The sequence below is a fragment of the Sebastes umbrosus genome, chromosome 8 (genome assembly GCF_015220745.1).
Source record: "Sebastes umbrosus isolate fSebUmb1 chromosome 8, fSebUmb1.pri, whole genome shotgun sequence".
NCBI classification, from domain to species: domain Eukaryota; kingdom Metazoa; phylum Chordata; class Actinopteri; order Perciformes; family Sebastidae; genus Sebastes; species Sebastes umbrosus.
The window spans coordinates 8362794-8376633 of NC_051276.1; the positions used below are offsets into that span (position 1 = coordinate 8362794).

Genomic DNA, 13840 nt, shown 5'->3' on the forward strand with positions numbered 1-13840 from the left:
TGTAGAAAAATGCAGTCTAATTTACAGTTTTTACAATAGCATGTAACGTGTAAATACACAAAGGTTTAGTGGTGGTTGACTCTGATTGAGAACACTGCTAATGAATTTTGAAAGACATGGTCATTGAGTGCATTTTGTGTCAAAGCAATGAGAAGTGATCCACAGTTTGGTCCAAAAAAAAGTTAAACAAAACCTGTAACATTCAACAGGAACAATAACACACTGACATCCATAAGTTAGAGTGGCTCCTTACCCATTTGTGTGCATTTACTGACACCTAGTGGTCATTTTCTTACATTTGGACACTGTCATTGTAACTATTTTTAATGTGTGTGTGTGGTCTGCTGTAACATGTTTGATATTTACTGCTCCTAAAATGCTTAGGACGGGTTCAAAACAGAGGTCAGATTTTGTGTATGTATCTGTATGTACAGTTTATGACAGATGAAATAAAGTTTAAGTTTAAGTTAAGTTTAAGTGATCAACCGGTAATTTATTAGAAATATAATGATGTAATGATATAATTAGAGGCTTCCTAAGGGAAAAGCGAAGACAGAGAATTAATAAAAGTGATTTGTGTGCTTAAGAGAGAAAGAAGGATTAGGTTAAGACACATCTCTTATAAATAGCCTAACTTTTAATGCATTGGGTTAAAAGTGATTTTGATCGAGTTAAAATAGATCCTATCAATATATGATAAACATTAAGTTAATTGTTTGAGTTATGGAGAAGGCGTAGGACCATATAAGTGTATATTTCTTGTACTACTACTACTACTCTTCGGACATGTAATATTTTTTTTACGTTATTTATTTATACTGTTTACGTGAATATGTATATAAAGAGTTTGCTTTATGTTTACCGTTCATTTTATTTAGTTTTTATTTTTGACTCCTTTGTTACACGTTCGAAATAAATTAATAAAATGCAAATTCAAGGGAGGTTTGGAGTCAGATTGATAAAAGAAAAAAAAAAAAAAAGTATCCATTGGCAAGAAACCAGTGTGCTGTAAAAACTGGTTTGATCATGTGATTAGAATCTCGTTCATTTAACAATCTATCTCAAACTCTTAACAGTTCTTTAAAGGGTTTAATCCAAAAATATATATATATTTTTTTATTATTTGCAGACAGTTACCGAAGCTGGAAGTTCATATATGTTCAACCTAATACGTTGCTGAGCTACTTTTTACCCCATTTGTGGTTCTTAACAATTGTTATCTCACAAGTAAGCATGAATGGTGTAACCACAACCAGCCACGGATCCTTTCACATTCTGACTTTATTAAAAAAAAAACTGTTTTCTTTAGTGTTCCAAAGTTAATCTATTGTAAACAAACTGCACTTCCCATCTGAAATAAATCATAATTCAGCAATGTACACCACAATAGTTAGTGGTCCATCCAATTTCACCTATTCCTAAGTACAAACACATATAACAAGACAAAACACAAAATCTCAAATGAAGTCCATCAGAAAATGTGTAAAAAGTGGGAAATTGCCCGTCCTCGTTTCTACTGCTCGTCCACACACTGTTTTAGAAGGCGGTTTCACATTTGTCCTTCTCAGGAGCTTCCTGTTTCCTAGTTCATTATAGTCAGGTACTGGGCTTGCGGATGAGGAGGTGGTTCGGCCCTTCGTTAGTGGCTTTGATGATTTTCCAGGCATCATGGTGCATGAGGCCCTCCAGAGAACAGCCGTTGATAGACACAACTTCATCCCCAACTTGGATAAACCCGGACAGCTCTGCGGCGCCCCCTATTGCAGGAGCACAGCAATTCAAGTTAAAGATACACTGCCTGATTCCTTTCAGCTCACTATTGATATTTGATAACGCATACACTGCTATGAAGGATAGAAGAAGCCACAGAAGAATAGAAACCTGAAAGTGTGTTCAGATGAAATATGTTACTGTATCATACCAAGTTATAAAAGGTCTTACTGATTATTTCCAGCAGCATCCACAGTTTTCCACAGAATACTAGAATTACCACCTCGCGGTTATATGCCTCCGCCAACTAGTCAAGTTGCAGTTTACATCCATGTCTGTCCAAAATGTCATCACTTCATCATTTTATCCTGTTAGACATTTGTGTTAAATTATCATAATTACCTACGCCAAGGCAAAAGGCTTAAATAACAAGCTGACCACCTCACAGTACCGCCAGCTGTGAGCTGTGATCTGTTTTTAAAATCACGCACCTTGGCGGAGGTCTGCGTTCTCCGAGTACCATTCTAGTTAGCTTATGAATTATTGAGTTTTGACCGTGTTTTGTGAGGTCACAGTAACCTTTTACCACCAAATTCTAATCAGTTCATCCTTGAGTCCAAGTGGACATTTGTGCCAAATTTGACGAAATTCCGTCCAGGCGTTTCTGAGGTAGACATGCAGACATACGTTTGGATGGAAAGATGTCCAACCCAAAACATAATGTCTCTGGCCACCGCTGTCTCCGGCCAAGGCTGTCTCCGGCCAAGGCTGTCTCCGGCCAAGGCTGTCGCCGGCGCGGAGGCATAAAAAAGAGGCTACCCCAAAATACTCACAAGGGCAATTTACATTGGGCTATTGGACAGGTTCCTATTTGTCTTATTTGATTGGTTGGCAATCTCAAGAGGGCGGGTTTTACCTAGTATGAGCCTCCCAGAGGGTTAGGGTTAGGGTTTATCCTCTCTTTTTTATTCATTTTGCGGCTTAGTGGTCATTAATCCCAGACTAAATAACAAATCATTTTACCAGTACTACCAGTGCCATGACACTATTATCACATGTGTTTACAGATTAAAGACTTGGCAGATTTGTACAAGTTTACACGGACAAATCTTTCATTATCATAGGAGGACCGCAGGTCCAGTCTGAATAGGCCCAGACAACACTACAATGTCACTTAATCGGATTCTAGATTAATATTAAGCTTTACCATGTACTTTCTGAGAGATTTATAGAAAAAAAGGTCACCTTGAAAGATGCGTTTGACAATGAGAGGCCTGTCTACATGGCTTGAGGACTTCCCCCCTTCCAGACTGAAACCCAGGCCGGCAGAAGACTTGTGTAGCTCCACCGTTAAAGCACCGTCTGGACCCACATCCACCACTGAGAAATATTCAACACCCAGAGTTACAAAGTGAAATATTAACACAGGTAATTTATAAGAAGTTGCTACCGCCTACTTTTAAGTTAACTTATTGCTAGTTGATGACAGCTAACATTGCAACAGCAAGGGCTGTTTAAGGGGTTAATGCTATAGTGCTAATGCGAAATTAGTTTCATAGGTGACAAGTATACAAACGCAACATTACTGAACAGGTTAATGGTAACAAAGACAGGTAAGGTAAAGCTTAATAAGGCTAAAACATAACAGTAATGGGAGGGATAAACTACTTCACCCTCATGAAGACGAGCAGGTTTGTCTATATTGTCACAGGCGTAAGCCGAGGCCTTACCTGCTCCAGCTTCCGAAGACTTCTTTCTGGCAGAACACATCCTCTTTGGATGGCCAGCCGAGTCATGTGTGTCAGAGACAATCAGTTCACCATCCTTGTCTCTCCAGATGACGACTAAGGCTTGATCGGATAGCCTGGCTTGATGAAGGCAAGACACAGCCTCTCCATGGGTTTTACCCCCCAGACTTGTGCCATTTATGGATAAAATGCTGTCACCTCTCTGGATTGTGCCTTCGTGGCTAGCTGTTCCTTTGGTGAAGACCCGATGAACCTGGACACAAAGGTATAATATGTGTTGTAGTATTAACACTTTCAACACGACACAAGTCTGATTGAATGCCATCAGATTAACATAAATTCAACATGCACAGAGAGAGAAATGCACGTCTTGGCAATGAAAATCTTATAAATTAATCATCTATTATGCACAAAATTTGTTTAGAAAACTATGAAGCACTGTACAAAAAAATCCCTTGTACAACCACAGTAATGATCTCTCTCTATCTTCAATATTTTCATTCATGCTTTCTGTTGAGTAAAGGAATATCCAACACAATTATTTACATACACAACTTAACATCCTGTCACTTAATGCGTGTGCATGTTTAAAACAGGCAGCAGGATTCACTCTCTCGCTCTTAAATGATGAAACTGATACGAAAATGAGAGAGAGTGACTCATGAGGGTCAGCAAAGCTTCAGCTGCAATTAATTTCCATAAATGTCCTGTCACATCTGAATGAAGCTGTAGGGAACATTAATGTAAACGTCAATAATGTCTAAATGAAAAAAAAAATCATCACTTGATGAAGATGAAATTATTCAGCTAAATGAAGCCAGCAATGTTACTTATTCCATGTCTGAAAAGGGCTTCAGACATGGAATAAGACCTTGTCCCATCCTCATCCCAACCAGAAACTCCTACTATCATCCCTGTGAGTGCTTTGAGTGCCACTAACCCAACCAAACACGAAAATCCACAGAAAAATAAGTCAACACTGTAAAGCAACATAACATCTTGATCATTTTAAATCAAACCTGTCAATTGATTAAAATATTTAAGCGTGATTAATCACATAATTATCTATAGTTAATCGCTGAATCGCACAATTTTTATCTGTTCAAAATGTACCTTCAAGTATTTAATACTCGTATCATCATGGGAATAGGCAAATACGCTTGCTTTATGCAAATGTATGTATATATTTATTACTGGAAATCAATTAACAACACAAAACAATGACAGATATTGTCCAGAAACCCTCACAGGTACTGCATTTAACATAAAAAATATGCTCAAATCATAAACTCAAGCCCAACAGGCAACAACAGCTGTCAGTGTGTCAGTGTGCTGACTTGACTATGACTTGCCCCAAACTGCATGTGATTATAATAAAGTGGGCATGTCTGTAAAGGGGAGACTCGTCGGTACCCATAGAACCCATTTTCATTCACATATCTTGGAGGTCAGAGGTCAAGGACCCCTTTGATATTGGCCGTGCCAGTTTTTCCTCGCCAAAATGGAGTGCAACTTTGTAGCGTTATTTAGCCTCCTTTGGACAAGCTGGTATGACATGGTTGGTATCAATTTATTCCTTGGGTCTTCTGGTTTCAGATGATACCAGTATCTTCACCTTTAGCTGTAAAACTGAGCCCGCTACTACCTCTGAAAGATCGAATTGCATTAAAGAAATTAGTGATGTTAAAATGAATTGCGTTAATGCGTTATAATCGCATTAACTTTGACAGCCCTATTTTAAGTATTTTGATAACATACAATATGCATCTAGATCTTTATACATTATCTCTCAAATGGTCTTTGGGGATTTTTCTAAAATTCACATTTAGAGTCAAAATAACTACTGTTGATGTTACAGTATCTAATGGGGATCTAAACAAACAAACAAATCTCATCAAGATCTCTTTTTCAAGAGAGACCTGAGCTCAGCAACTACAACATAGACGGACAAAACAAAAGGACAAATACAGCTTAAGTTAAAAGTGCCTACAATATGTGTAGGATTTGAAAATTCTCCCCTCTGTTAACCCCCAGTGGTAGTATCAAGAAAGACCGTGGCAGCTTACACTGCATTTGAACAGCAAGTTCCTGAGCCTCGACATACTCTACTTACTGTTACTGCCTTCTGCTCAAGGTCGACTCCACCAGCAACACTGAAACCAAGCCCCGAGCCTTCTTCTTTACTCAGGACCACGAGGTGAGTATTATCGTTAACCTGCAGAGAGTTCAGACACAGAGTCAATGTGACAAACAAAATTCATACAGAAAGTAGGACTGAAGCCATGTAGTCTATGGAATGTGTACGATAATAAACTGCATGTGAAATGGGTGTTGCAAATATCAGTATATCAGCAGTATAGCGTTACCTCTGAGAGGGCCTCGGCCTCCTGAAGCAGGGCAGACACATATGATTTCACCGTCTGGGAGGACAGCAGTGTCTGCAGCTTACGCTGACTCGCAGGAGAAGCAGCCAGCTCCTTTAAACTGAAGACAAAAGGAGTCAATATGTTTTTTCCCCTGATTACTATTTCAAACAACATCAAACATTATTTTATTGGTAACTTTAACAAAAATAACTTTTGTCAAATTTGCTCACTATATCCTGACAGTAGTACATGAATCTGTGAAAACAAATCTGCTTCCTCTGCCTCCTCGTATAGTGCTCCTAATGGCATTTGCAACCGTGCTGAAGAAAAACAACCAATCAGAGACGAGGAGGAGTGAAGCTTGTGATCAAACTGTCAAACTAGGCAGCGCTTACCAAATATTTAATAATAAATAGTGCTGTCAAACGATTAAAATTTTTAATTGCGATTAATCGCATGATTGTCCATAGTTAGTTGGCAAATTAATCGCACATTTTTAATCTGTTCAAAATGTACCTTAAAGGGAGATTTGTCAAGTATTTAATACTCTTATGGGCAAATATGCTTGCTTTATGCAAATGTATGTATTTTTACATTTTTCTCTTAAATACAGTTTGCAGGCAGTAATCCTTTTTTAAAAAACAATAAACATTTTATTTATTATTTAATATGTATTAATTTTGTTAAATTATTGGTATATGTTTTATTTATTTACGACTGTCTGACTTATTGAATGAAGGTGAAATTGGTTCACTGAAAGGTCGCTTTTATTTCGAAGTCGGTTCTTACATGCTCTTACCTTAATGCCTAGTATATACTACAGATGAGTAGTCTAATATATTCTTACAAAGACTGAAAATTATAATCCTTTAGATATAATTAGGACTGTCAATTCAAATAGTTAATCACAATTAATTGCAAATTTATAACACATTTTGTATCTGTTCAAAATGTACCTTAAAGGTAAATTTGTCAAGTATTTAATACTCTTATCAACATGGGAGTGGACAATATGCTGCTTTTATGCAAACGTATCTATATATATTTATTATTGGAAATCAATTAACAACACAAAAGAATGACCCCAAGAGTTCCTCTAATCTCTCATAGCTTCACTGCAGTCTGCTATAGTGTCTTGATGCAACCACTGGGGGCACCAAAGTCAGACATCTCCCCACCTGATTGACCAGCCAGGCTGTTGTCCATCGGCCTCTGGGGTTCCTTGAGGGGTCTCTTCAGTGGATCCAAGGTCACCTTGGCTCACCCTGTTGACATCCACTTTTGTCGGGGTTGCAGAGGGTGGCAAGCTCTTAGTCGCTGTGTCTTCCATAAGTATAATAGGATAGCTGGCAGGCTCAGTTGTATCTACATCTGTACCGTGGTGGCCCGTGGTAAAGTCCTCTGTGCATAGTTTTTCCAATTCAGGCATACTGAGAGCCCTGAGCTGCCGCAGCCTGCTGCGGTGAAGTTTGCTGTGTTTCCTCCGCAGCACCTCAGGGGTCTGTGGTGCGTACCCGTATGGAGCTCTTTGAACTTGAGCCTCAGTTGGGAGAGCTGCATTACAGCTCGAATGTGGAAGCTCAAGGTTTATCAGTGTAATGCTAGATGGAGATTTACCAAGAAGAGGTGAGCAGGGTGTGGTAGGGATAAGATTGTCCACGTAAGAACTGAAACTCCTTTGCCGTGCCCGGCAGTCAATAGAATTAACCACGCCCATATAACCAGCAATCCTTTGGTTAAGCGAGGCTCTATATGCCACAGCATAAGACTGTATGTCGCTGTTTTTAGCCACCGGCTTGTCAAAGTTAGCCAGGTTTTCAAAGGACTTGATCTTATGTCGGACAGAGAAGGGATTGTAGTCGGCGGTGTCTGTGGTGAAGCTTCGCCTTTCCATTGTCTTTATGTACAGTCTGGATGTGCTAGTCTTCAGGGTCTCACTTGTCTCCACAGTAGTACTGAGTTTTGAGCCATTACTTGTGGTTGAATTAGTTTCTTTAGAAGAACACAGTGAATTAAATACTGTGTTGCTGACCGTGCCGTTGTTTTTTACTACTGTGGAGTTGGCAGGAGAAAGCACGGGTGCTAATCTCGCATCTGTGCTTCTCTGAGTGAGTTTAAAGTCTTTTGAAATCACTGTTTCGCTGTGTGCCATAACTGGTGGCGATGAAACAGATAAGGAAGACAGACGAACTTCTATAAACGTTCTCTGAGTGGCAGGGGTGTGTGTGGGGCTTTGTGATTTGGCTGGCGCTTTGGAGCCTAAATGGATGTCCTTCTGTTTGGCCAGTTGTACAGTTTGTAATGCATTACCTGAAGGCCCACTTACTTTGGGCAAATGAAGGCAATTGTTCATATCCGGCAGGTTATTGGTCTTCAAAAAGCAGGACATGGTTGCTGTTGGTGGTGATTTTGTTGCCGGCTTCAAGGAAGCATTGGTGGTTACAGGAACTGGACTTTTGCAGAGAGGCTCCTCCTGTGGTTTGTTCTTATTCTTAATGCTAAGGCCCTTCAATTTGGGAGCACTAGTGTTTAGTTTGATTTGACTTTCAACCTGGAGTTTAAAGCTACTCCATACAAGATGGTCTGAATTATCAAGGAGTTTCAGCCCAGAGGTCTTCTTAAGCACGGAGCTAGCAAGGGGGGTTAAACTAGTTCTACAGTCCAAGGCTTTTTCTTTGTTTATCATCGATGCAGACACTCTTGTATCTGATCTGCCGATGCTTGAACCTGAGGTTTCTTCTGATTCCACTGAAGGTAAACGGGGTGCTGAGGTCAACGAGCTATCTGCATGCAAATTTGCAGTAGTACCCTGAGTGACACTGTGGGTGTCTGATGGGGAGGGGCTGCTGGAAGTGCTTAGACTTCCAGGACTGGATGCCACACATGCTTTAACTTTGACGGGTTCAGTGGCACGATTAATGTGGCACTCTGCAGAATACACAGGTATTGTGCTGTTGGAAGATTGGCACGGTTGTTCTGTAGAGGAGACCCCTAATACCTGAGAGAGCAGCGGCTGTTTTTGTTGCTGGGCTGTTGTAACAGAGTCTTCTTTGTTTGTCAGTGAAACATCAGCGGAGACCTGCAACACGTCTGAGGTCTGATCCAGGTTTGTATTTTGACTGCTGGCATGCTGAAAAGATGAAGATCCATTTGGCGACTGGCTTAACTGAGAGAGTCCACCAGCAGCAGGTTGCTGGGCGTCACCTGAACAAAACTCCACTTCCTCCTCATCTGAGGAGAGCTCATGAAGACTACCACCACTGCCGGCCTTCATATTGACCATTACATTGCTGTCAGTGGTGGAGTTACTGTTTGAATCACTGTCATCTCCTGTGGGGTACATGGACTTAGAACCAGCTTCAGGCAGTTCGGGACGTGATCTATTGAGTTGTGTTGTCTCCACGGGGGGTATGGCACCTTTTTCACTTCCTACATCCGAGATGGAACAGTCCAAGGGACCGGACTGTACTGGAACCTGAATGGCAGCTTTCTCAGACAGAGTTACTGTGTGTTGGCTTGAATAGCAGGATACAGGCTCTTTAGATAACGTTTTGTCAGGGGATTTGGTGTGTGTATTTTTATCACTGCAGAGGCTCACTTCTGATAAAATGTCATCTATATTGGTGATGGGTATTTGAAAGTCGTGGTCTGTTTCGGTTGTGTGGTTGGAATTCCCCACATTTGCACTCGTTACTTGTCCTTCATGAGATGTCCCCTGGACAGATCTGGCTGCGTTCAGTGTAGTGGCTCCATCACTGCTCCCTGATGACATTATCAAACTGGACAATCGATCTACAGCTGGGACCAAAAATAAAACATTTATAGTCAGGACTGGATGAGGGAGAAGGGTTGAGTTAGTCGTTTGACATATCATATGAATGTTTTCTCCAAAATGGTAACTGGACTGCACTTACAGAGCGCTTTTCTACATTAACGGACAAAGAGCTTTCTCACTTGGCCTCTTGTTCACCCATTCACACACAAAAAACACTCTCTCTAAAAACTAACAATGCTATTTTATCTTGCAGCACAGTGCCGGGTGATGGATTTCAGTAACGATATGTCAATCTGATCTTGAAGACCTCTCCACTGAACAATTCTTTCACTTACACCCTTCGATATCCAGAGCATTTAGAATCCACAAATCTGGTTGTTCTATGGTATACTATATAGTTGTGGTTCACCTCCAGGTCAGTCACAAAATTAAATTATTTAGAATTTCGATTTCATTAAAATGTATCTGTTCACCAAAGTCCATGAAAAAGTCGTAAGGTCTTTGAGATATCTTGATGATAAGCAAAAGTGAATGAGGTACTGATCCATAGTCAGTGTATTACCTAAAGTAGATTGTCGGCACAGCCCCAGCTTGGAGAAACAGACAGGAGCACCAGCACGGGAGCAAAGCAATGCACTACTGTGGACGTGGGCATCAGCAAAACATGATTTAGCCGAAAAGAAAGGCTCACATTAAAAAAAAAGTGTACGCTATATTAAGAATATTTTCTGACAGGGAAGTGAACTGAAAGTGAAACGTATCTATACTATTTTTGTCAACATTGTGTCTGGTGGCTTTGAAGAGAACATAGATAAGTTTCACTTTCAGTTCAGTTTCCTGCCGGAAAGGGCTGCCTGACGGCAAGATAGAGCGGTGAAAATATTCTAAATATAGCGTACACTTAAGCGGATATTTATTATTTTTTAGGTGTCTAAAATATATTTTGCTGCTGCCCCCGTCCACAGCAGTACATTGCTTTGCTCCCGTGCCGGTACACCTGTCTGTACATCCAAACCGGGAACGTACCGACCGCCACCTACTGTACGTAATACACTGTCAAAACATCCAAACTTTCCCTGTTGAGGAAGCAACAGAAGGATCAGAGAGAGGGTTGTTTGCACTTTTTTTAAACTCTAAACATAATAATATTTCTAGATCAGAAATATTATTAACAAAACAATTCAACAAACCCAATTCAACTCACAGATAGAAATACCTCAAGTTGAATGAAATCTTTGGCATGACATATTTTCGTTCCATGGCAATGTAACTAGAGTTCAGCTAAGACTAAATATAACAAAGAAAAGTTATTTACAATTATTAGATTATTTAAATTGTTATAAACAATAACTGAACTGTCAGATTAAAAAATTTGGGGATTCACAAAATAAGGAGAGGCAATACCTGCAGGCATATTGTAGAACACGGTAACTAAATACTATACGTTGCATCAGAGGTGTTAGATAATTATTAGTCTATGGCTAGGTAGACAGAAATTAATTGATTGATTAGGTGCAAGAGACATTGCTGTGGTCGCTCCAGGATGTCACCTGAGTAGTTCTTCTGTTGCTTAGCTATCAGCTGGGGAAGACGTAAAGAAGACTAAAGGACTCATCTTTTCACAGGAGTAATACATCTGGAAAAGTTTGAGTCACAGGAGTGATATTTGATATATTTCTTTTTTTTCTTTTATCATATAAATCTGCAATCAAATCCCTATTAAATTAAAAGATTGTAATCTAATAAAAAGCACCCGTTTGAAGATCCCTTGAAAAATGACAAAGTAATAAAACTCTCTTTTGGTGACCAAGAAGCAGTGATCCACAGCAATGTCTGAGCTTTGCTAAACTAAGATTTACACTACTCTACTATACAAACTGAGACACAGGACGCATACAGGGAGTTAAGCTACGGGGTAAATGCAGTATTGGTAAAGAAAGGTAAAATATACTGTATGAGATAGTCACCATGGATAGAAAGCCAGATGCTTGCAGGTTGCTTTGGGGAAGTAAGTGAGGGAGGGTTGATCCTACATCTTAGGTCGGCATTAAAGGGAAAGAAATGGTGCGCTATTTAAAGGCAAGCTGAGTAGCATTTGTACTAATGGTTTGTAAAAACTAATTAGAAGCGTAATACACATGTAATACATATATAATATACACCACCACATCACATGGAGGTGGAACATCGATGAAAAGAAAAACATCAAACCACAAATTTATTTAAAGTCCTCCCTTTGCGCAGTCAAAAATATGTCAACGGGTTTAAAATATATTGCTAATAGTTTTTTATCATTAAAAGAAAGAGAAAAGAGGCCCGACACACAGCAAGCCAACGTTAAAGATCAAAGTAATTACTCTACTAATATTGACCGTCATCAATGTCGATGTAATCGGTAACACCGGCGTTGTCACAAGTTTATTAACCAGTGGGAAACTTTCCGTGACATCCCTAGTTGAAATATATCGGAATTTTATAATTTCATGTGTGGTCACTCCTGATTAGCTAACGAAGTGCATTCCCGGACGACATCACATTGCATTGCGTCAAAATGCTGGCAGGAACCCTTTTACTTAAAAAGATCAAATGTGGAGTCTTAAGGTATAGCGCTGATGCTGGATGACCTATAACTCCCGATTCATAAATCAAGGTCTTACCTGAAACCGGTCTCTTAATTTCCAAGGACAGTGTAATGGGAAGGTTGTGCATGAGCTCACAGATTTCCTGGTAAGTAGAGGAGCGCACCGATTTTTCTCCAATTTTGACAATCTCGTCTCCAGGACACAGCTTACCCGTAGATTCCTGGATATATGATACGATTAAATAAAAGAGATCAAATTTAGCTGGTCACTGAGCAGCAGAATCATCAGTGCTAAAGCCACAAATACAAATAAATGTCAAATCAAAAACCATGAAACCAATCAGACATACCCTTTCTGCTGCACCTCCGGGCCTTAGCGCAGAAATGACGACTTTCAGAGGAGATGACATAATCTCCAGGTCAAGACCGAATGACTCGTCCTCACTTCTCCTCAGGGTCACAGTGTCGATGGTAAAAACGCCCACGAGCTCACTGGCATCTTCCTTCTTACAGTGCTGATGGGGTACCAACCCACCAGCAGTCTTGGGGTTTCTTCCAGACTGTGTGGTGTGGGAAGGGGGCTGGGATGGTCCCGAGCCTGGAGAGGGATCATCAACCTTGGACTTAAGCTGCTGGGGCAGGTTTGGTGCTTCAATGCTCATCATACTTTTGACCCGTGTCACTGCTTTATGCTCAAGCTTGGGGGAGCGCTTTGACTCCAACTGTCCATCATCTTGACTTGTATAGTTCTCACTATTGATGATCAAATTAGTGAGCCCAGAGCCCATACTGCTTGCCCCCCCTGCTTTGCGGATAGGCATGAGGGGTGACTCAGAACCAAGTGAGTCAGACTTATTGGTAATACCCTCCTCACACTGTGAGAAACTACCATAGAGTGGTGTTGGCACATCATGGCTTCCACACCTCTGCAAATCCCCACCATCTTCACTGTTTCCATTTATATCCAATGATGATGCAGCGGTCGCAACTGCTGAATCAGTTTTGGTAATTCCGGATGCTCGGGCATCGCTGAAGTTCACAGGGTCAGATTTTGTTGGCCTGTGGAAGATCCCAGTGTTTCTAGTGTTGTCGGAGTCCTCATCATCACTGAGCTCATCCTCAAAGCACATCACCCGTCGCTGACGGAGTAGTGGGCTTCGCACTGAGGCGGGGCTGGAGACAGCAATGGGCTGGCAGACTGCCTCGACATGGTGATGAAGAGGAGCAGGGGTCTTGTCTTGTGATGAGCTACTCTCCACTTCTGTTAGAGAGTGATTGGAATAAGATACAGGTAACATCAATTAACAGGTTAACAGTCATTTTCATAGCCAAATAAAAACAGACGAAAATGACATTATGGGCCGTCTTCTGGATGGGGTTTGAATTAAATCAAGAGTAGGTCTTAATCTAAACAGTTGGTCCGGCTTTAAAATTGGCTTTCTGAAACTAGTGATGCACAGATCCGACTTTTCCAATCCCGATACCGATAGCAATGCCTGGGCTTTGGTTATCAGCCGATCCCGAGTACCGATCCGATACCAGTGTTTAATTAATAAGCTGTATGTCTAACTGAATGGAAGTGACTGAGATCATTCATTTATGTGTGAGTCAACATCAGGCTTGAGTTAAACATTACTTTCCTAACTTTGTAAAACAAAAT

The 13840-nt window shown here is 40.5% G+C and overlaps 1 protein-coding gene across 1 annotated transcript in view; it reads right to left on the bottom strand.

The window, feature by feature from the left end:
- Positions 1 to 1263: 1263 nt before the first annotated feature.
- Positions 1264 to 13840, bottom strand: part of pdzd2 (PDZ domain containing 2) — a 47058-nt gene continuing 34481 nt past the window's right edge. Inside the window, 9 exon segments of the mRNA XM_037778663.1 lie at positions 1264 to 1608; positions 1611 to 1757; positions 2956 to 3090; positions 3441 to 3711; positions 5572 to 5673; positions 5825 to 5942; positions 7003 to 9622; positions 12257 to 12401; positions 12531 to 13441. Of these exon segments, the coding sequence (XP_037634591.1) occupies positions 1583 to 1608; positions 1611 to 1757; positions 2956 to 3090; positions 3441 to 3711; positions 5572 to 5673; positions 5825 to 5942; positions 7003 to 9622; positions 12257 to 12401; positions 12531 to 13441 (4475 nt within the window). The 3' untranslated portion in view covers positions 1264 to 1582.